The sequence below is a fragment of the Malaclemys terrapin genome, chromosome 7 (assembly GCF_027887155.1).
Source record: "Malaclemys terrapin pileata isolate rMalTer1 chromosome 7, rMalTer1.hap1, whole genome shotgun sequence".
Lineage (NCBI taxonomy): Eukaryota > Metazoa > Chordata > Testudines > Emydidae > Malaclemys > Malaclemys terrapin.
The window spans coordinates 16,692,487-16,717,866 of record NC_071511.1 but is presented as its reverse complement, the minus strand read 5'-3'; the positions used below and the strand labels follow the sequence as shown (position 1 = coordinate 16,717,866).

The following is a 25,380-nucleotide window of genomic DNA, read 5'->3' as shown; positions in this document are numbered from 1 at the left end:
GACTCCTTATGGGTACTAAGCAGATATGTAACTGTTGTTACGGGTTCATGCAGCCGGAAAACGTTTATGGTGGGAAAACATTTTTAGGTGCATAAGGGCAATAATTAATACATTCCTTCTCAAAGTCAGCAAAAACAGTAAACGGGATTTAGCTAATCATGACTTTTTAAAGTGTTTATATGATTAGCCAAGCTACATGTTGTTGCAACTGACATAAAATAATATAATCAAGAGCATAAGAGCCCAATCTGCCCCACCCCCATAATGCACCATCAATATTTGTGGGTATATCCTTACGTCCCAAATGAATGACACTGACACAAAAAATGGGTGCTTATACACACTAGGGGTCAGATCTTCACCGGATGTAAATTTTCACCACCTGAGGATCTATTCCATAAATTGGGCAGTAATGCAGATAGGGTATTAACTCATATACATACATCTGCATGCATAAAACTGTAGGTTTTTTTCTCCTTCTAAACAGATGCAGAATAAACTTGGTGTGTATCAACAGAGTCTAGGTTAAAAGTTGCCCTATGAATGTACATAGCTTTGTTATTTCATATCTGCAGATTACCGTGATATCTAGTTTTTAAGTGGAATCCATAAACGATAAAGGCCAAATGACAGCTGCTGCAGGGAGACTGTTGGGGAGAAAGAGGGCAGGGAGTCTCTTTTCACTCCTGGGCTGTTAAACATAAGTGGATAGTTTGGCTGCTTGCACTTGCTAGTGGTGATGGTGGACCATTAATGTTGCTGACAGTGTTCAATGCCCTGCAGGGGTATGGCCCTGGGCAACAGTCAGGGCCTGGCAAGCTTTCCTAGTGACAGGTATATTGTCACCAGAATGCACTATAAGAGAGACATGCCTGTGTATGTAGAAATAGTTAACTGGGTAAAGTGCCAGTAGCTAGTGCTCAAGAATATGCAGCACTATTGGTGGATTTTGTAGGATCAATACAACTTCTTGTTGTGCACTGAAAATGGCTTCCTTCATGCAGGTTTTTAATGCAGTTCTTAAATATCACAGCTGCTCCACAGGAGTAGTTACTGCTGCTGGTTAGCCTGCTCCCTGATTCATGAAAGCACCGCTGTTCAAGAAATCTCTAGAGTATGTGATTATCATTAAGCATGTGCTCAAGTGCTTTTCTTAATGATGCTGGATGCCTACTCCTGGCCTTTAAATGCATAATTCTTCCAGACATCATCTATGCAGCTCGCCCACCCTACGCAGTGTGGTTCTATCTCTTGAATCATCATGTGTTATATTCTAAGTTAAGTACAGCAAAATAATTTTAAATGTAATTCTATATTAATATGTATTCACCATTAGTATGTATTTATAGTAATAATTAGCAGCATAAATGATATTTGCTACTTTATCAGGTTTGTCCTCTTTCATGAGTTTAAATTTACTTCATCTGGAAATCTACCCACACACCAAAAGGAAGTGAAAAGTGGGGGAAGCTATTCAGAGTAAGGAATAGTACATAGTTGTAATCATCTCAGGGTATAATTCAAGCAGAGGATTTCTGAGTTGCCTGTCTTCGATCCCAGTGTGGGTCTGACAGCACATTTTGGGGCACAGTGCGCACCATTTGATTGCAAGGGTCTAACGCTTTCATGTGCCTGTATTAAGGTTACTACAGAATTTTATTCTGTGCTCTGTTTATTTATTCAGACTATAAGAAACAATGAGAAGTGGTACTAGGAAACCTGCAGGCTGAAGCATATTATTTTCATAACTGGTGCTATTTATTATTTTCATTTTTCTTATTATAACAGGAAGGGGGAAGATTTTCTTGAGGATACAGGCTGACATACATCTTTTTTTTTTCTTTCATTAAGAATTGTAAGACTCCACAGTCCCATCAGGCAACTCGGAAACCTAGTAACATGCTCTTCCCTGGTGCTGCCTGCACATTCAGTGGTGTTATAAAATATTAATCCATCTGTTCCCAACGAATAAGTAACACACACACTAAATTCAGTACATGATGCCCCTTTCACATGAAAAATCTCACTGCAAAGACACAATTTATTGGATTTTGCAGGATTTTTGTCTCTTAATCACCACAAAAAACTCATCATGAAGAAAAGTGCAATGGGAGAAGGGTCAGAGTCTTGTTAAGTGTGACAAGCTAAGATGTCTTTTTATGACTCTCAGTCACTGCAGTTCTGAGGAGCAGCTATGGTTCATATAAAGATAATCCATCATTTTTCAGGTCATTGTGGAGGGGAGAGGGAACACAGACACTTTGCATCATGAGTTTAATATTCAGAATCTTACTGCATCTGGACTTTTTAAAAAAACTATTCTCAACATTGTGAGACAACATTGGAATTCATACTGAGTTCCTACTACAAATCCACAGTCTATTCATTAAAATATCGCTTGAGCTCTTTCTTTATGAATGTCATGGTCTTTGTAAGGGGGAAAAAAATCCCTGAAGCATGCACAGGCAAGATGATTTCAGCTGCATAGTTACAAGGAGATCTGTTTGCATACCTAAATAGGATTGGATCACAAGATCATAGGCTTAAAATGCACGAGAATGGGATACACATTTTTTTCCTTCAGACTGTCAGGAGAAAGGATTCATGTTGTGCCATTCTCTGTTCTCATTACAAGTCATGTAACAAGAATGAGAGAGCAGAAGTTTAATGATGTATATGTCAAATGGTGACATTCAGCCACTGGCCCTCCCAGAAGCAGTGTGTAGTTGTCCTCCCCTCCCCAGGGGCTGCACCAAAAGGGGGCACTCAGCTGAGTGACTCAGTATGCAGGAGAACAATACAGATTGCAACACATTTAGGCCATGGACTCTGCTTTTTCCAGATCCAATTTGGGATGGCAAGCACCATCAGAAGCATACCAAGGGATTGCTCTTTGTGCTCTCCAAGTGCAAGGACTGTAGCAACAACAAGGGTTTGGAATGTACCATGCCATCAGGAAATAGTGTCCTTGTGCTCTGCCTCTCCCATCCCCCACCCCTGTGCACTTGTCACAGTCTGGCCCTATCTTTTTAGTGAATTATAGTAGTGTGTAAGACCTTCACCTCTGATGTGATATCCCAAAGCAGAGAGGAGAAAATATGGCAACAAAAATTCTGTGTATTCACTCTGCACTTATGCTCCTTTAGTGTTGGGCAATTGAGTTTCACTCTCACTGATGCAAGAACAAATTTTAAGCTCATACCAGCAGGTGTTCGTTTGGGAAGGGGTATATTTTACATAGGATTGGACACTGCTTGACTCAGCTGGGAGACAGTGTTCCCAAAAGCCCTTCTGCAAAAGGCCTGGCACAGAGTTAAACAAGCCAGACAAACAACTGGCCCTACCCCTTCACAACTATGAAAGCACACACATTTATTGTGACTACAGTAATAGAACATTATGGACCTGGTATATTTTCGAATAGACGGGGGCATGAAATAGAAAGGGAACAGTGCTTCAAGAACATCTCTCCAGCTTTGGCAATGAGCCTTGGCAATGAGCCTTGGATGTGGCTGCACCCTTTGCAGCTATGTGCACAAACATGTATGCAATTATTTCCTGTGAATGGGCCAAGAGAAAGTAAACTCTGCACATGAATAATATATCTTAAAGACACCTAATGTTTCCAGGAACATTATATAGGGCCAGCCCTAAATGGCCAAGAGAACAAATAGTTTAAAATTATTATTTTAAGTTCTGCTACCTTCTTGAAGCCTCCATGCTGTTTATGGGTTGTATTAAAAAAAATACCATATAGCTTATGTGACCAAGTACAACTAGAGGAAAAAATCTGGCAAAAAAAAAAAGGGGGTGAATAAATTGAAATAATTAATATACTTGAGAAAACTGAAATCCAGGCAAAATCCACTAAGTGGATTATTTCCTCAGCTCTCTTAAAATGATAGGATGACCATTCAACTGCTCTACTTTCCAAGTACCTCCTTGAGGCCTCTGGAGGAGAGAGATATAAATGATCTGGTACAGAATTCTAGGATGGCCAAATTAGTAAAATTTACACAAATACCATATTTCTCTGAAAATAGGAGTTTCCATATCTTCCTAGTTCTGGAAAAAGAACACAAACAGAATGTTACAAAGCAAAAATAATACTATCTGCTCAGTTTATTAGTCCAGCAGTATTTGGCTTCTGGCAGTAACTAGCACCTGGTAATCCAAAGAAGAGGGAAAAATATCTCATGCATCTCTTTTGATACTCTGTGTCAATTATGCAATGCTTTATTTGGAGGGAAAAAATCCTTCCTGACCCTTACAGTGATGAAGTTAGACCATGAAGTACAAGATTTATCTTCCTCATCTGGGTCTCCCAGTCCCTCTTCTTCTACTCTCTCTCTCTCTAGTTATTAGATTGTAAATTCCTAGGAGCAGAGAAAGTGGCCAAAATTTTCAAGCCTTATGAACCCAAATTAAACACTTCTACCTATAGGCAGGCATCTAAATAAAATCCCGATCCAACAAAGCACTTTAGCTTATGCAAAACTTTCAGTTTGTGAATAGTCCCAGTAGGGTCACAAAACTGATTTTTCAGAGGTTCTGAGCATCTTTGGCTATCACCAAAACTTCAATAAGAGTTGCATGACTCCCATTCAGCACTTTTGAACATGAGTCCTCATTTAGGCCTAAATATGGATTTAGATGTCTAACTTTAGGCTGCGTAGACTGCATACGCTGTCGGTCCTTCATCAGTTAAGAGGCGATCACAACACGTCTTCCAATCTTCTCTTGCTCTGGCCATCCTTCGCCATGCTTGTCCATATCTCCTTGTTAGGAAATCATCCCACCTCTTTGGAGGCTGACCTCCTGGCCGTTTCAGTTCTCGCGGATACCACTCCGATATAGCTGCAGTCCATCTGTTGTCACTGAGTCGGGCCACATGTCCCGCCCACCGCATTTTGCTCAGCCTGCTTCCAACAACAACATCTCGCACTCCTGACTGCTGCCTAATTATTTCATTGGGGATGTGATCGTGGAGTGAAATGCCCCAAAATGTTCACCCTCTGTGTGACAGACAGTTGATGTTCTTCAATCTTCATCAGCGACCATGTTTCACTGCCATGTAGCATCGCTGGAAGCACGGTCGAGTTAAAAAGATTCGCACGAGTTGTTTTGCTGATCTTTCCTTGGAGGATGTCCCTGGTGTCATTGAATGCGCACAATCCAGCTTTTTTTCTGCACGACAGTTCACCTTTCTGACTGTGGTGCATGTTGACTTCCTGGCCCAAATAAACGTATTTGTCGACCTCTTGGATCTGCTCTCCTCCAAGAGTTATTTGAGTTCTTGGCAGAACATCTGATCTCATATAGTTTGTTTTTGACTGGTTCATTTTTAATCTGAATTGATTACTTTTCGCGTTCAGTTTTTTAAACATTCTCTCAAGCTGGACTGTATTTTCGGCTATCAGCATTATATCTGTGAACCTGAGATGGTTTAGCCACTTGCCATTGATATTAATCCCGCCTTTCAGGTCTGTTTGTGGAAAGACCAATTCAAGACAAGCTGTGAATAATTTTGGTGAAACTGTATCTCCTTGTTTCACACCTTTCTCGATGGGGGGAGGGGAGTATTGAACAGCGATATATCCGTGCTGCAGCCAGAGTTCACTTCCTTTAATAGTGTGATATATTTTGCGCTGATGCCCTGTTCTGAAAGAGCTTCAAGAACGGCGTTAGTCTCCATGCTATCAAATGCCTTCTCGTAGTCCATGAAGGCAATGAACAAAGGGAACTTGTATTCCCTTGAACACTCTAGTAGTTGGTTTAGAGTGAAGATGTGGTCTGTCGTGCTGTAATTTCTTCGAAAACTGGCCTGCTCTCTAGGTTGCTGTTCATCCAGGTTTTGTGACAGTCGATTTGTTATTATTTTGGTGAACAATTTATAGACATGTGAAAGCAGGTAGATCGGGCGATAGCCTTTCTTATGCAGCAAGATGGTATTGGACTCTTTCCAACTGGACGGTATCTTCTGGATTTCCAGGTAACGGCTGAACTTTTGGGTGAGAGCTTTCCAGAGTTCCTGACCTTAAGCACTTCTGCTATCAGACCGTCCTTGCCTGGAGCCTTCCCCTCTTTCATTTGATGGATTGCATGACGGACTTCGCTGATGAGAACCAGGAGTATGTGTTCATCGGTTTGTTGAAGTGATGGCATTGGGACATTTATGCGGGATGCAAACAGCTGGGTATAGAAATCCCTGCAGATTGACTCCATCTCAGTTCGATCGGTTACTGATTCTCCGTCCTTGTTCTTCAAAGCTGATAATGATGACCTATACAATGCCAGTTCCTGTTTGCATTTTTTTGAGACTTTTACAATCTTCAGAATCCTTTAGGAGCTTTTCGGTTAGAAATTTCTTGAAGTCTTCCTTCATCTTCATTCGTATGAGCTTGCATTGAAGGGAGTACTCAAGCCTGTCGCTGCCATTTCTTTTCATTTTCCTCCTCTTCTCCAATAAGGTCTTTGTATTCTCCGAGATTCTTCCGCTATCTATTTTTGGTCTTTCATGCTCAGCTGATTTCATGCACCGTTTCAGCCTCTTACTGAAGTTCTCATAATTGTCAGTCATCCAGGAGGCTCTAGTCTTCCCTGGAAATGTTTTCCTTCAGAATTGGCTTATTAAAAGCTACCGGTTAGTGCCTTCTGTTCGCCATACACAGAGCCTTTTTCTCCACTTTCCCAGTGAATGTGAGTCTGGCTCTCAGTAGGCGATGATCACTGCCGATGTTAAATGATGGCACTACTGAAATATCCTGAACAATGTGTCGTCTATCAATCAGAAAGTAATCGATTTCATTCTTTGTCTTCATGTTCCGTGTGATCCAAGTACAACTTCTGTTGGCCTTCTTTCGGAACCAGGTATTACCAATGAACATTCTCTTAATCTCTGCCAATATAGCTAGTTGTTCTCCTCGCACATTTCGTTCTCCAATACCATACCTGCCTATGAACTTTTCGCTTTCTCTCCCTCTTCCAACCTTGGCATTAAAGTCTCCCATCACAATGGAACTCTGAGCGAGGGTTTCCTCCAGCTCCTGATAGAATCCTTCCACATCATCATCTTCGCATGCACTTGTGGGAGTGTAGATCTGGATGATTTTGAGAGTGCTGTTTCGGTTCAGTCGAAGGTAAAGCACCCTGGCATGAGACAATTTTCGAAGACCATTCCTTGTTTATGATGAATCCGACTCCTCCAACTGTCCTCGTGCCTTCTCCATTTCCTAGAATGACTGTGCTTCCATCCTCCAGCTGACCTCCATCTCCTTCTTTCATCATGTTTCGCAAATACCCAGCACATCACAGGCTGTTTTTGCCTTTTCCTCCATGAGATGGTTTATCGATTCCTCTCTCATCAGTTATAAGTACACACAGAGAGTTGTCCAGTTTCCTTTTGGCAACCTGGCACCTGAGATTCTTTTCAACCTCTCGTTGATCGAATGCCTCACTGCCTCCGGAGTGGGGAATCGAGGGACGTGCAGAGAACTTTAGACTAACAGGTTTTAAAATGCAAGTCTGGGTCTCCCTCTTGCAGAGTGCTGAGGCAGACAGTTTAAAAAACTCCTGTTACATATATTAGCAAAGTTTATAAGGAGGAAAAAATGTTAGTATTACAAGCTAACTTCTGTGACTGCTCAATTGTCCTGGCGCTGGGCTCACACGAATCTCCTCATGTATGTTAATGAAGCAAATAACCTTAAACAACATTTTCAGAAGTTGGGAAATCCTGCTATAGTCTTTAGACCAGATTCATAGACGCTGGCACAAGGAAGTATATATGAAAGCCTATCCTGTACCACAAGGAAAGGCTGGTGTTGGAGTTGCCAATGTCCTTATTGGGATCAGTGGGAGCATCTTTATTTGGAGGATGAATCATAGACATCTGAGGTGATCTACTGGATCAAACTAACTTTAGCTCGTCCACATTCATATTTGCCTTTTGTGCTGTATTCTCACTATAAACCTTCTAGAGAAATGGAAGTTGCAACAACCTTCACCACAGGGGACTTTCTGCTTAGCAGGTCTAATATGGAGATATACCTATCTCATAGAACTGGAAGGGACCCTGAAAAGTCATTGAGTCCAGCCCCCTGCCTTCACTAGCAGGACCAAGTACTGATTTTGCCCCAGATCCCCTAAGTGGCCCCCTCAAGGATTGAACTCCAACCCTGTGTTTAACAGGCCAATGCTCAAACCACTGAGCTATCCCTCCCCCCCTCACTTGGTTTGAAACCTGAAAATGAATTTGTCCCTTACCCTCTAAATTGTTGTCCTAGTGAAAATGACAGACAGGCTGAGTCCTGTGTGACAAAGAATTGCCTTTATTTTTTTGCCCCAGGTATCTGGAAATGATACACGTCAAAAGATAGGTTTTGAATGATGCTAAAAATACTATACATTGCCCATAGTTGCTGTGGGTTTCTTTTTTAAGCAGTGGAGTCCAAATTAGGCATTATATAAATGAAACAGATGGGATATATATTTTTTGCCTATCACCCACTTTTGCTGATGAGAGCAAAATTTGAGGTTATTAGCAGAGTTCAGTGGTTTCATTCTAATTTCCAAGTGCAGCCATCATAAAATGGCTGCACAATTTAATACCTTTTGCACAATAGAAGCTAAGGACTTGACTAGCTGGAGTACTGCACGTCAGAAATATAATCATATATATAAAAGTCACTGCTTCAAGGAAAGCAGTACACAGTCAAATGAATGCTAAACGTGAACTATATCAATGACTCCATTTGCTAAGAAATCCAGTTAAATAATGAATAATTGATTGACTAATTAAATTTAAAAATCTTATACTCTCTGAAGTGCTTTCAATACACATTGCTTTGGACTCACCATTAAAGTTAACATTGCGTATATACTTCAGCAATTTCTTGCCTCCTGCTTGTTCCATCTCCGGACAGATCCCAGGGTAATCAGCACAAAGATCCTTGTTCATGTGATGGAGGGCATGAGCCATGGCATACACAGCATCAATCACAAACTGAACTTTCCCCTCTTGTTCATAATGGGAATCTTTTCCAATTCTCTCCTGCCCTGCACATAAAAACAAACACAAACGCACACACACAAAGAGAAGGATGGTGAGGAACAGAATTCTCTGGGTGCTGAATACAAGTCAATCCACTTCATGCAGCATTAAAGAAATGAAGATGGTTAGCCAGGGCAGGATTTTGAAGAGTGTGGTTATGATTTCATTTTTTTTATTGCATTTTTAAATGAAAAAAAAAAATCTTCAACCCTTGACACTGTGACCGTTCAAAGAATTCACAAAGGCAAACTAGTCCTAACCACAGACATGGCAGTACAATCAACAGGGATCCATCTCTGAGAGAGAGAGAGAGAGGCTGGACTTTGTATGATGAAAACGTTGGAGTCTTTGAATGAAGAAAGCATATTAAAACAATGCAGTGATGGTATTTTAAAGCTGATGTTACATTCTGTCTTTCATATACCAGTCTCTCATTGAAAGACATAGCCAGCTAAAGAAAGGAAAGAATCAAACTAAAGGAAGCTCAGGAGAATTCAGTTAACATGCCTACTGTAAATGCAACCTGAAGAAGCACAGTATGCATGCATTTACTATGCACTTCTCTTTTCTTTCTGTAGGAATTAATGAGTCCTTCAAAATCCATCGATTGCCATCAAAATGCAGAACCTTAGCTTAAAGATTCCAAATTTATACAGTCAAATGAACTAGTGCAGTCACCAAATACCAACAAGGAAATAAGCAGATATGCTTCAAGAATAATTATTTTAAATGTTTTATTATTTCTTATTTGTATTACATTAGCAATGGAATTACGGTCCCTTTGTGTTAGATGGTGCACACATCCTGCACCAAAGACCTTACACTCTAAATATTATCCCCATTTTACAGGTAGAGAACAGAAGCACAGAGAGATTAGTATCAGAGGGGTAGCCGTGTTAGTCTGAATCTGTAAAAAGTAACAGACAGTCCTGTGGCACCTTTAAGACTAACAGAAGTATTGGGAGCATAAGCTTTCGTGGGTAAGAACTTCACTTCTTCAGATGCAAGTAATGGAAATCTCCAGAGGCAGGTATAAATCAGTATGGAGATAATGAGGTTAGTTCAATCAGGTTTCAGAGTAGCGGCCGTGTTAGTCTGTATCCGCAAAAAGAAGAACAGGAGTACTTGTGGCACCTTAGAGACTAACAAATTTATTAGAGCATAAGCTTTCGTGGACTACAGCCCACTTCTTCGGATGCATATAGAATGGAACATATATTGAGGAGATATATATACACACATACAGAGAGCATAAACAGGTGGGAGTTGTCTTACACAATCAACTCCGGTTTGAATAAGGATTGGGAATGGCTGAGCCATTACAAACATTGAATCTATCTCCCCTTGTAAGTATTCTCACACTTCTTATCAAACTGTCTGTACTGGGCTAGCTTGATTATCACTTCAAAAGTTTTTTTTCTCTTAATTAATTGGCCTCTCAGAGTTGGTAAGACAACTCCCACCTGTTTATGCTCTCTGTATGTGTGTATATATATCTCCTCAATATATGTTCCATTCTATATGCATCCGAAGAAGTGGGCTGTAGTCCACGAAAGCTTATGCTCTAATAAATTTGTTAGTCTCTAAGGTGCCACAAGTACTCCTGTTCTTCTTTTTAGTTCAATCAGGGAGGGTGAGGTGTTCTTCTAGCAGTTGAGGTGTGAACACCAAGGGAAGAGAAACTGCTTCTGTAGTCGGATAGCCATTCACTGTCTTTGTTTAATCCTGATCTGATTTGCACCCATCTGAAGAAGTGAGGTTCTTACCCACGAAAGCTTATGCTCCCAATACTTCTGTTAGTCTTAAAGGTGCCACAGGACCCTCTGTTACTTTTTACAGAGAGATTAAATGATTTTCCCAAGATCATACAGGAACTCTGTAGTAGAGCCTGAAATTGAACCGAATAGTCTGAGTACAAGTATAGTACCTTAGCCATTGTTCCTTTCTGTCACAGCAAATTGTGATAAATAATGTGATTGACAATGGGACTACAAAAATAGTTATTTATTGGATTTTTTTTAAATCATAATTTAAGTCAAAAAGTAAAGAAACAAAACTAGGGCTAGTCAAAAATATTAATCCAATTTGAATAATATTTATTACATTTCTTGTATACTTTATTCAGGGAATATTATCTACCTGTCCCTAAACTACATAACTATATAATTGTGTGTGTGTGTGTGTGTGTGTGTGTGTGTGTGTGTGTGTGTGTGTGTGAGAGAGAGAGAAAGAGAGAGAGAGAGAGAGAGAGAGAGAGACACCATTCCTCATGTACAAAAGTATACACAGCTGGACACATTTGTGACAGATATGACAATATCCTGGGAAACCTTATGAATTCAGTTAATATACCTTACTGAATTACATTTAATATCTTTGGGGTCCATTGTATTGAAAGTATAAACGTGTATGCTTTTGTGGGAACTTTCTTAGTAGGAAGAAGGATTAATACAATCTTTGGGAGATAATGTGAACTTCAGAAGAATGTGTTCAACAATACAGCAGACACTATAGGGTTGGCAGAACTTGGCTTACTGAGGCCCCATAAGACTACATACTAGTTCCAAGCTAACGCTGTTATGAACTTGTGACTACAAAAGAGACCCCTTTAGAAGGAGTCACCTGCCAGAGCCCATGATGGGGCAAGTGGGATGAGCTCTGGTAAGCTTATTAGCTTTTGTGTAGGTTCTTCTATTATTTGTATTATGTTTTTTCTGTAATGCTTATACCCCAAGAATAAAACAGGATTGCATAGGATTGCAAGTGGTAACTTATAATTGTGACAATTGCATCATTCATCATCTCTAAGGAGAATGACATAGTAGGTTTACGTAGGCAATTTGACTTTTGCTGGTGAATTCAGAGTATAATCAGGGAACTGTGCATCCTGAAAATACCCTGGTCATGAGGGAGAGAGGCGTATGTCTCCACCCAAGAGAGGTTACAGCCAGGGAACTAGAAGTCTGTGAGTAGGTGCCCTTGCTGGACTATAGAGGGGGAATACAAGTGCAGTTGTTCTGAACTGACACAACATCTGCCAGTAATAAATATGGGACAATGATGTCTGAGGGGTAAACAAAGTACAATATTAGGAGCCAGGACTCCTCAGTTTTATTCCCCAAGTCTGCCACTATCTTGTTGTTTTACCTTTGGCAAGAAACACCCACATGATTCAATTTGTCCAGCTGTAATATGTGTTGTTATACTTATCAGTCTCACCAGGGTTTTGCAAAATGTAATTACTGGTTGTTAAGTGTTCCGGGATACTTTGATGATATAATGGTATGGCATTGCAAAATATTACTTTTTGAACAGCTGTAATATCACAGTTCACTTGTTCAATTACTTACTATATGACACCTTCTTCCAACCTCAGCTTGAAGATCCTTCTGCAGTTACAAAGATCCCAGTCTTATGATGAGATATGTGCAGTCAGACCCATGGTACTTACGTAGAGTCCCACTGAAATTAGCGGAGCTCTATATGGACTTGGTTGTGGTATCTGGGTCTCACAAGGAACTGACTCTCAGTGGCAATATGGAAGAATAAATATGCAGGCTTTTAAAGTCCCCTCCAGCCCCAAACAAGTCCTCATAAAAAATTCAGTGATCTTTAATCATTTAGGGTGGAGGTTTATGTGAAGAAATTATTTTTACCATCATCCTTAATTTGAATGGTACTGACAGAATTACAAGCTCTAGCTCACATCAATTTCCACTTTTAGATCGGGTATGTGAAAAGTCACACTGTTAGTGAGCTTTTGGAAAACACATGAATGAGGCAGAGGACAAAATTCACCATTTCTGCTGTAGAAAAGATTTGTTTTTTGTTTTGTTTTCTGATAATAATAATAATAATTAATAAAAACACATGGCAGAATTCCACCTTGGATTGTGGTAAGAACTTGATTGGGTTAATGAATTGCTTCTCACTCCCACTCACATGGCCAGATTGTCAGCCTTGGGCTGAGAAAACACAAAGACAACAGAAAGCTGCCCTAAAAGATCAACCAAGGATTTCCCAAAAGTTGTTACCTCCCAGGGTGCTCTCAATTACTCAGAGCCATTTAGGTCCCAAATCAACCCAAGATCAGGGTACAGAAAGGAGTATTTTTAACCTTACATTCTGCCCAGCTGCACCTAGGATAAACTCATTGCACCCGAGGATCAGGCCCACAGTAGCACAAACTGAGTCTAAATACATCCTGTAAATTATGTGCAGTGGATTCTGCTTACATTTTCTATCCTTTTCCCCTGTCCTGTCTCTGTCTTGTCTATTTAGACTGTAAGGGCTTCAGGTCAGGGACTGTCTCCTTTCTCTCTGTTTGTATGGTGCCTAGCACAGTATGGCCTTGGTTTTGGTTGGTTTGTAGGCACCACTGTAAAAAAACAGGATTAATAATAGTTAACTTTGGGCACAGGGGTTGTAGACAAAATCTCCTAAGTTTTTTTTAGGTCATTTCTGCAGTGAATGCAGCCTATGTTGTGTGGGGGAAACACAAAGATTTAACATATGATCAACCCAACTTGAACCAAACACACAAACTGCTCACAATCAATCCACAGTGTGACAATAAAACATAATTGAGTAAATGTTGTATAATGAGGACAGCCAAGGAGATCACTGTCTTCCTATGGGTATTCTGTTACCAGAAAGAGAGTCTAAATATGTCCCGAAACTTATTTGCAGTGAATCATTCACTCAGTTGTACCTGAGACCAGCAAATATAAAATTCCTCCATATACATTTTCAACATTTGTGCAATTTCCCTCCCCCATACAGGCTGCCAAACTGTAAAGTATCAAACTGCAAAGCTCTGTTCTGCCAACCTACACATTATGATTAAGATATTCTTCGGTGTAAAGCTCAATTATACTTCAAATCTAGACTAGCAACATCCAGTTCCTTGCAAATAATTCAGCAAGGTGAAATAGGTTCCAGGTTTTGAAGATTTACCTACTGTTCTTTTTTATCATTCCACTCTCCACTCATTGATTACAGACCAGATTACATTTCCAGACACTGACAAGGAAAATGCTTTTAAGTGGCCTTAGCTGAGCTACATAACCAAATTAGTAATGCAACAGAAAGGCAAGCCAAGGGAAGTGATCTTGGAATTGAAACTCTGAACACAAACAATACTGATTAAACATATTAAATGCTAGAAGCATATGCGTGGAAACACAGAAGGGGGAAGAAAACCTTTAGTAGCAAAATTATCTATGGAAGGAAACTGAGCAAAAATCCATAAAACAAAGTTGCATTCGTAATATGAAGGTAAATAAAGGGCTGAAAACCTGAGAAGAACTTGCAGTGAGCATGTTTATTTATAGATCAAAATAGCCATTTCTTATCTATATATTATATACCCAACACATATGCATACTATAAGCCCCAGATTTGTAGAGTTGTGCATGTGCAACTTGTGCATACAAAAATGTACGCATACAATCTGCATGTGTAATTTCTGGACTCGCACATGCAATCACAGTAATTACTTATGCTAAAAGAAGATCTAAAAATCCACTCAAAGGAAATTGACATATCTTTGGAATAAACTTTCCATTCCATACCTATTTTAAATTGACAGAAGCCTCTGCAGAACAATGAATTCTTCATATATATACACAGCCTAAAAAATTGTTCTTTTTAATACAATTTTATGGTAAGTTCGTCTAAAACTATATATACTGTAAGAGTTGAGTGGCATGGACCTTTTATTTTAAGTAATTCTCAAGCAAGAGATGGAAATTATTGCACAAAGCACTGCACAAATTGTTGGTAACAAAGCACAACTTAGAAAATAACTCAGTGATCATAACAGCGTACACAAAACTTTTGTTTGGTTTTCAGAACTCAGATACCTGTACCACTCAAACAGGTGCAAGCTAGAAGAGGTTTCTGGGCATTAATGTGCAGATAGGAACGCAACTTGAATAATCATTATGTTGCACAACGCAGCAGCAAGGTTGTCCAATAAGCAGCAACACCCAGTTCGGAAGTGTTTTACAAAAATAATGCCCAGGTATATATTTTTTCCAACAACAACAAAAGAAAACACCGAAACAAACAACAAGGAATAACAACTCCAGTAGGCCCACACTGTTTTCAAATGACTACTCCTCATGCAACTCTCTCAGCCAGAAGCTAAGGAGTTTTATAGAAAGTTTCCCTAGGCAGGATGGGAAGGGAAGTCCATCCCCTGACTCTGAACACTTGAGAGCCCAGCTGGCCAATCAGCTCTTTCTCTTTCACTTCATGCTCCATCACACTATATTCCGATAAATGGACATTTGGGAATTCAAGTTTAATGAGTCACACTGAAGTTATTACATAAAGTCATTCATTTACTTTAAGCAAATTATACCATCCCATTAAAATTGCTACTGTACGACTGTAAAAAAATTCTCAAACAATCTTTGAACATGCAGAGCACTTCTAGAACACAACAATAAGCCCTGGGCAGCAGCAAAGGAAAAAGGAAGTCCGTGTATGAACCTGTCAGATTTTTCTAAACGGAGCAAAATTATCATTTTAACAATCAGCTCACAAGGTTACAACCAGCAGCTGTAGGTGGCTATATAATAAACTCTCTATTAATATCTGAGGACTCCGTATACAACAAACTACCATGTAATCTATTACTTTAAAAAGAAATCGCCTATATAATAAACAACAATTGGTCCATTTTTGGCAGTTCAGGCAGAGAAGAAAATTTGAAGGAAGATGGAAAAAGGGACCTCAGAAAGGGGAACTTGAAGACAATTTATAATAATGTTACTGCAGTATTTTAGGCTATTACTCTGAATAGTTTTTGGTGGGCATGTGAGAAAGGAGGCTGTTTGCTTTTTGCTTTTGGTTTATTCTCACTGCTGTTAATACCTTCCATGCACAGTAAAAATCAGTAGAATTTAAGTATGTATAATATTGATATTGATTGTGTGGACTGTCATGATACACTTCCTTTTCACATTTTAAAATTTCATACACAATCCTCACGTTACTCCTCCCTTCTGTGATATTAGGGGAGTGAAGCATATGGACAGGGAGTCCAACTTGAATCTCCTTCTTTGCTTCTAATAAAGCCCTGGATGATGCTGACTGCTATCTCAGTTAAAGAGGGAAGATGAAGGTGGTGCTGCTTCCATATTGAAGCCTCCTACAGGAATGGTCAGAAATTCTTTGACAGAAGATGAAGAAATGCAGTTCCCTTCTGTAACAGACAGGACTGCTTTTGATATCAGCCACTGCACAATACTGAGTGATGTAATGTACATATGCCAAAGTAATCAAGAGGCATCCAAAGTTCATCACTACAGTCAGGCTGGGCTACTTTAAGAGTGATGTGAAAGAGCACAAAGGTTGAGAAGACGCTGGAGTCTGGTTGAAAGAAGGGCAAGGTTACATGGAAAGCTGCGTAGGCAACCAAGAGGAAGACCACCTCAAACACTTATTCAAGCCATAGTCAAGAGACTGATAGTGAAACCAGGAAAAAGTTAATGACAGCTAGATAAGGAGGACATTTGAAAAGGTGACACTGATGGAACATGCAATATCAAAAAGTGTTTTTGAAACTTTGTTTTTTTTTTATTTCTCTAGCAAGCAAGATACATTCAAAATAATCAAAGCTGGGGCTGACCCTACAGTTATGTCATGTTGCTATGTGCTGTCACATAGAAAATGTGGCTTTTAAACATTGCGTTTGAAACCACAGAGCTTAGGGGAAAAGATGCAACCCTAAACATTATGTGAGAGAGTGCCTCATATAAATAACTCATGTATTCTATAGCCAGTTACAGAGCATTGTTGACAGCCATTGAATAGAGCCTCAACCAGACTTCTCCAGATAAAGGTTGCTAATCACAAAGCCTTACATAAGAGCTGAAAGGGAAAAAAAGTGGTAGAGATCTCAAGAACTAGGTCAAAAGCCCCTCATAGAAAAAAGAACGAAACACTATGTTAAAAGAGATCTAAACATGGGTATTGTAAAAGTTCTACCCACCAAACTTCTGTGCAATTTATCTTGTTACTAACGTGAACTATGGAGCCAAAAGATAATACAGAAAGTATCCTTAACATTCATTAGTCTAACAACCATTGGGCCTGAGTAACCTCTGAATTACTGCAGTTTACTCGGTTTCTATGGAGTAAAACCAGTGTAACACTCCAGTAACAAAGAGGTAATCTGGGCCCATTTTTTGCTTTCCAAATCCAGTGTCTGTGAAGATATCCTAATCACTCAGTCAGTTGGGGTAAGGGCAAGTGATAGCCAAGCACTCTTACCTCCAACCCCATCTTCAGCATCAGTCTTGCAGATGCTCTCCCCTTTCATGCCCTTTGAAGTAGCTAAGCAGAATGTTGTATCCTGCTGTACATTTGGCTCCAGAAGTAAATTCACTTACATGCTCTGCCTCCCGCAACTATTATTGTTAAATATACCTGGAAAAAACAAAAGCCATTAGAGTGTTACAGATAACTATTTTTTTTTCCTTCGGTAGCTTCAACATCATACATTTGTGTGTCTGCTGAGAGATGATACTCTTGAATCCACAGCTAAAGAGCATTAAGATGTCCCTGGAGAATCTCAGAAGAGTAAGGATTGACATGATAGAGAACCAACAGATGGGCTCAAATTTCAGGTATAAAATGAGAAGCCACTACAACTCTCCATGCTGCCATAAGATGCAAAAATAGAAGCAAAACATAAAGCCCACTCCCATTGTGATCTTGAATCTATTGTTGTTTCTATCACCCAGCTGTTTTTGTTTGTTTTTCCAGTTAGAGATATATTCCTGGTCCTGCACCAACTATTTCCTGCACTCTCACCACACTTGACAGCTCAAATTTAAAGACAAAACATGGTTAAAGGAGAGTGCATTATTGTCCCATTGTATTTGAAAAGGAATATCTAAGTACAGCAGGAGAAGGAGAAAACACAGTAGCTATTTATGGACCAAGAGTATGAGTCGCTTCCAAAAGATTTATCTGCAGGTGTTGACAGAAAGTTTAATCTCACCTCCCACTATATTCTCAGCTGTACATCATTGTGATTCCCACAGAAAAGTAGGAAGGACATGATCCTCCTATCCGTTTCATGCAATTCTTTTGAATAGGACAAAACGGGAACACAGAAGAATGGAAAACAAAACAGTGAGGAAGAAGGTTTCTTGTATGAGCAATTCTAGACGATGTAGAAATTGAATACTGGTTTAGATTTGCTGATTCTCCTTTGTCTCTTCATATAGCAACATAATATGTTTTCTGTGAGAAAGTAGCCAACTGGATGATTTCTACACCTTCTCTTTTTTAAAATCTCTTTCAGTTTTTGGTCTTTCCTATTCAACCTTTGGTCAATCCAGGTCTTCACATACTTCAGTCTGGCATGACATGCAGCATGTAGAATACAGCAACTATAATTTTCATGGCATGCAACTCTCATGCTGGACAAGCATCAAAATCTTGTTTCAATGGTGCTTTCATTATATTAATTCAGAAGTATCTTATGACAGATTTCTTGTATTTCTGAAGAAGTCATTAAACAAACCTTCAAAGGGTAGTCACAGAACACTCAACATTATTAAGAACTGATAGCAATTATTAAAAGTGATTTAATTTAAAAAATGCAGCATGCTTATCGTCTCAAATAAGCAGCCATAATTTATGTAAACAATATTTCAGCAGCTGGCGAAATGCTGACATCAAAATATTCACTCCTCATATGTTTGTGAATCCAGCATATATGGTAGAAATTATAGTCACAGACTACATATCCATAAATTCTGTGAATGCTGTCAAAATTCTTCCTATTGCCTATATACCTTCTTCATCTGTAAATGGCACAGTCAGGACAGGATACAATGACATAACAGCATCTGTTACTGGTGTCAGGTATTTCAAATATATTATTCCGTAATGACATTCAGAGTTACGTAACACACACATATATAAAATACAAAGAAACTTTAATCTGTGTAATTGCTTCTGCTCTTCTTTTGGCAAGAATACATACCTACATGTAGGACAGGAAGGAGGAGACAAGTATGACACTGATCTATCCTGCTCCCTTGAGATCAAGTACTGTACAGACATTTAGGACATCAATACTCTCCAGGGTAATGTTAGAGACATTACTTTCCTGTAACCCACAGTTGATATAGACACAGCTATAAATATCGGCAGTGCAGGGGGTCTGAAGACCAATTCTTCTTGTATGTCAAAGAAGCTAACTCATATGATTTATAGCTCTGTTTAAAATTTAATAGAATACCCCTTTGAGCTCTAGACATACTAACAACAAACGGAGGAGTGAATATAATTAATTCAAAATACTAAGGATCTGACAACCAAGCCACTTTATAATATAATCCTGTCACGGGATGCTCTGCTCCTTGCTGGGTGGCACCCCTTCCTCATGATTTGGGGGATTAGCACCGCCCAGGTCAGCGCCCTCTTTCTGGTCTTCCAACATCTCTGTTCTTCTGCGCACAGAATGACAGTATGGCTGCTCCATGACTAAGCCCTTTGGCCAGGTCACACTGTAATTTCCCCTTCCAGGGACACGCTGGCCGCCACTTCCCGCAGCTCCCATTGTCCGGGAATGGCGAACTGTGGCCATTGGGAGCTGCGGGCGGCCATGCCTGTGGATGTTCAATGTAAACAAACGGTCTTGCAGCCCACCAGTGGATTACCCTGGCGGCCTGCGAGCTGCCCACCACTGAGTTAAACCCTTCCTTATGAGGTCCTAGCCCTTTTCTGAGGGGTTCCCATCACCCCTTCTGTCTCCCTTACCTCAGGGAGAGAAACTGCATGCTTCCTCCCTGCCCATCCCCTCCCACTTTTTCCAGCCTTCTAGCATAATAGAAGCCCCACCTTTTCCATCACAGGTGAGCTTCCTTCTAATTAACTCCTTCCACTCAGCCTACATTTCCCCTATTTGCACTTAATTGGCTGATTGGGCTCACCTGGCCTAATTCCACACTCTCAGGGCCAGTGTAAGGAATACACCCCATCACAAATAACACCACCATATCCCATAACATAACTGCATAGTAGAATTTATATATCACTCTAAAGTCACCATAAATAATAAGACCTTTCGGCCCCTACCTTAAAATCCTCACTCCACTCCACATGGTAAGATACAGAAGAATGCTTTCAAGTTTCTATTCAAAATTAACAAAAACATCTCTTTCAGACCAAGAGGGGGGATGCCAGTTCTACTCAAAGACCCCAACTTTCTAGTCCAGAGAAACTGTATGCTCAGGCTGTGCTATAACCCGGGGAAAGAGAGACAATCCCTCAGATAGTCAGGACCCAAACCATTTGTGGCTTAATTGTAATGACTGAATAAGCCTCTCCTCTAATCTGTTCTGCAGGCAACCTTCAACATCAAACTAACTCTCCAAGGTACCATTACTCTAATAAATAGAGATAACCTCATATCTGAAGACAAATTTGGAAATCAGAATGATTGCCCTATATAAATGATGGGCAGGAATGTCTTTTATAATGTAGAATTTGCTAGTTAATGTCCATTTTTACTGGTTTCCCTATAGGACATATGCAATAATAGACATTAAGAACCTGATTCTACTCCCACTAACACTGAGGTAAATAAGAGGTAACTCCATTGAAAATGAATGGAAAACTGGTATAAGTAACAGGCTGTAACTTATTCCTCCATTGAAACCATAAGGAAATGTCCTGTACTATAACTGGCCTTCACAAATTACTAATAAAGTTAACAACTATTATGGAGTCATTAGCATTGAGTCCTCTAGATGTTATTGCCAGGGCCGGCTCCAGGGTTTTGGTCGCCCAAGCAGCCAAACAAACAAACAAAAAAGCCGCGATCGCGATCTGCGGCTGCAATTCGGCGGGAGGTCCTTCGCTCCGAGCAGGAGTGAGGGACCGTCCGCCGAATTGCCGCCGAACAGCTGGACGTGCCACCCCTCTTGGAAGTGGCCGCCCCAAGCACCTGCTTGGTAAGCTGGTGCCTGGAGCCGGCCCTGGTTATTGCTAATGTTACCAATATTCTGTAATACAGTCATCTTGAGTATATTAATTTATAACAGCACCTTAACCCTGAATGGAAGTGTTCCATATCTCTAGCTTTACCTTACCCATTTGGTGTAATTCACCTCTCTGCTTCACCTGAATCCTGCGATGGGCCTGCACAGGAGCACTGTGACCAGACAAGACTTGTAAGGAGTGGGCTAATGCATGCCTCACATGCTCAATGAGAAGGATAGAGGAACCCCCCCAAAAGTCCTAGCTTTGGGATGGATGAAGCCACAGAATCTCCTTCTGGGGGGTGCAAGTGGCAGCAGCCAATCTTCAAGCCTCTGGGATGGAGCAGTTTGCACAAAGCCCTGATGACATGGAGCTTTCATTCATTAGGTCACTTTCTATTCTCAGTTATGCTGATACATCACCAATATGCCAGCTGCTGCTCTCGGTTACATGTGTGCATGTATGTAATATGTTATAGGTCGGCTATAAGATAGACCTTTTATACTTTCCATCAGTTACAGCCTGAGCCATATTCAATACACTTCGTATTCCTGTCAAAACATCCCATGTAACACTGAGAACCACAGCCATGAATATTGTTGGCATGTTAATAGATTCATAGATTCTAGGACTAGAAGGGACCTCGAGAGGTCATCAAGTCCAGTCCCCTGCCCGCATGGCAGGACCAAATACTGTCTAGACCATCCCTGATAGACATTTATCTAACCTACTCTTAAATATCTCCAGAGATGGAGATTCCACAACCTCCCTAGGCAATTTATTCCAGTGTTTAACCACCCTGACAGTTAGGAACTTTTTCCTAATGTCCAACCTAGACCTCCCTTGCTGCAGTTTAAGCGTGCTCAAGGAAAAGTGGACTCAGCATGCTATACTACAGAAGCCTAACGTGGGCAAGCAGAACAAGTTTCTAGTGAATGGCATCCATGATCAACAAAATAAATATAAGGAACAGAGTCGTGATTTATAATTGGACCTACAATACTAGCTTTATATTTGTGTCATAGGAAAAAAACATGTAACATGAGTACAAATGGTCGCATTACATGTACAGAAGAAAGCCAAACTACAACGTGGTTTTGTTGTTGGCACATCACTTCTGGAATGTGGAAAAGTACGCAATGCAACAGCTTGCATTTCAGGAAGATGAACGATTTTATAACCACAGAGAACTTTTACATTAAAAATGGACATTTCAAGCTTGGTTAAATTTTGCATGCATCCACCTTGGCAGTGTCCTTTTTGGAATTCAGACAAATATTTGTAGTCATATAACCCTAAAAGAGATTTATTTTTTAAAATGAAATTTCACAGGTCATTAGTCTATAATGCAGGATTATGTACTGGGATATTATAGAGAAAATATTTTGTTTAGAAACAATTGCACATAGCCAGTCAACTTTCAGACTAGGGTATTACACATTCCACTTACTCCTGAACCAATCCACATTACTTTTTTCAAAAAAGCTGACTTTTCATTTCCATGATAGTGTATGTCATAGGTATGGGCACATTAGACAACAGTGAAGCAGTAACAAAACAAGGTAGAGTGCAATCTAGTCTTAAAACCATGGGACTGGACACCAGGACTCTATTTCCCACTCTACCACTCTCCATGCAACCAAGTACAAACTATTTAAAATCTCAGATAAATTAATTCCTGGTGAAAACAGTGAAGTCATTGGATTTATGTCAGGGAAGAATTTGACCCAACAGGATTCAGTTTACTTATCTCTTAGAAGGGTATGTTTTAGGGTTGCCAATCCTCTAGGATTGTCCTGGAGTCTCCAGGAATTAAAGATTAATCGTTAATGAAAGCTTATGTAATATGATTAAACCTCCAGCCACACATCCAACCAAAATTGGCAAGCTTAGTATGATTATGTTTACATATCTCAAAGGAGAGCAGTTTGTAAAATACTGGATATCTAAGTAAAAGGCAGTATTTAAGTGTAAATGATTGTGATCATTATAGTTGGTATGGCAACACCCATTTTCTCATGTTCTCTGTGTATATATATCTTCCTACTGTATTTTCCACTGCATGCATCCAATGAAGTGGGTTTTATCCCACGGAAGCTTATGCCCAAATAAATTTGTTAGTCTCTAAGGTGCCACAAATACTCCTCATTCTTTTTGCTGATACAGACTAACACGGCTACCACTCTGAAACCTGTGATTTTAAAGTTGTTAATCAGCATCAAATTTATTAAAAAAACTTTATGATCACATTTGTGTTAAAGATTTAAAGTGAGAATGAAATTTAGAGAGAAGAAAAATTCAAAAGAAAGAATGTCATCCTTAATATTTTATTTTTTATATAATTGAATTTTTCTAATAGGAAAATAAAGTATAATTTCCTACTTGAAATGATTGATTCAACTACTGTATTTCTAGTAGAGCTTTACATTAACAATATTTTACTTATTTGTTCTCATAATTAACAATGGTTCCAGCACAACTTTGAAAATTGGCTTTGCTAGGCAACTGTTGCTGACAAGTCACCAGATGGAACATAAGAACCTGAAAACATTTTTTTCTTAGGCCCTGTATAAATAGTGCTTATTTTATTTGAATATTCACTAATTCAGAAGTAAATTCCAAATAGTATTAGAATTTTGAAGACTTAAAATACATAATGTTATACTGTTTTTAAATAGATGAATATTGCCCCTAAAGAAGTCAATGGTATTCTTTTAACTCATCCATTGCACCTTTAATTTTTCATAGGAGCGTAAGCTAAATTAAGAAATTGGTAACAAGATCAACTACCACTCACAAGAACTATGCAAACAGCAAACAAAGAAATAAAAATATGATAGCAAATATAAAAAAGAAATACAAATCAACCACACAACAAACCAAACCAAATTTAACACCCTGCACAGCACACCCAGCTACCACCAAAAGGTTAACATAAAATGCAATTGAGTTCCTATGTGATGCTAGGCAAGGCACTTAAACCAAACTTTTCATAGGTGATCACTAATTGTGTGTTCCTCACTTTCTGAGTGCCCAACTGATATCCTGGGGTCTGATTTGTACCGTTGCTGAGCACCCACAACTGCATCTGAAGTCAAAAGGAGCTGTGTTTAGAAAATATGAAGTGCTATATAATGCTAAGTTCTCCAAAAAATTAGATTGTAGGTATCTCAAATTGTGTATCCAAAACTAGTGGAAATTTTTTACCTTAATCTGTGCTTCAGCTCCTTACCTGTAAAATGAAGATAATATCACCTCCCCTTATAGGGAATTGTGAAAATGCATTTAGATTGGTTGTAAAGCACCCAGATACATAGTGATGAGCAACATAGAAAATCTCACGAGAAAATTAATAATTCTGTCTCCAGAGCAGAATTTGAATAGTGTGCAGGAAATAGTGAATGGGCCCACCCACTGAACAACAAGGAGAAAACAAAATATTGAAACTACTCATTAAATGAGCATTGTTCATCTTGTGCACTGAATGAGGCAGGGGTTCTGTGGGAAATAAAAGGTATGTGATCATGTAATTAAAGACTATTATAATGCATACGCACAAAGGAGGCTGAATTTAAAATTGCACAGGAAACCTTAATTTGGCATTTCTATCTTTTGAGTGCTTGACTTTGAAACCTTAACACTTTTGCAACTTAGTTTTTGCTTATGTAATTAGTATCGATATTATTGGATTGTAAGCTGTTTGGGCCATCGACCATCTTTTTGGTCTGTGTTCATACAGCCCCTATCAGAAGAGGGACCTGATCCATGACTGGGGCTTCTAGGTGCTACAGCAATAAACAACAGTAATAGCAATAATGCTTTTATTAACAATTTATTATTAATTAATATTATTATTATAAAGTGCTGAGAATGGGTTTAATGCTCTCCTAGGCAGCAAATGAAGATGGTCACTGCAAAGGCTCTGAAATTGCAATAGGATCTGCAAGGCTGGAGCTCTTCTCCAGTGTGGAGCAAAATGCAGGATTAGGGCCTCAAAGTCTGAAAGAGAGGGAACAGGATTCACGGGGAGCCCAGAGGAAGAATAACTTAGAACACTTATTTATCTGCATCAGAGCACAGGATGTAATTGAGAAAATAAATTTCACACCATGGGCTGCCCTTTAACCTCACTTATAGCTATCAGAGCAACCAAAGAAAGACCCATTTTATTTTTACACTCTCTGCAATGAAATATTATGTATTTTACATGTCTATACACACACAGAGAGAGCATCATTTAATTCACCAGAATTTGGAAGAGAAATAGCAAACAGCAATCTTTCAAAAAGTTCTAGTCAAAGGATTTCTTGTTCCTT

At 39.5% G+C, this 25,380-nt stretch overlaps 1 protein-coding gene across 2 annotated transcripts in view; it reads right to left on the bottom strand.

The window, feature by feature from the left end:
• Positions 1 to 25,380, bottom strand: part of GRM7 (glutamate metabotropic receptor 7) — a 545,455-nt gene that overhangs the window by 187,012 nt on the left and 333,063 nt on the right. For both annotated transcript variants that reach the window (XM_054036313.1, XM_054036314.1), the window contains exon 6: positions 8,857 to 9,057. In XM_054036313.1, coding sequence (XP_053892288.1) covers positions 8,857 to 9,057 — 201 coding nt within the window. The remainder of the gene's footprint in view (positions 1 to 8,856; positions 9,058 to 25,380) is intronic.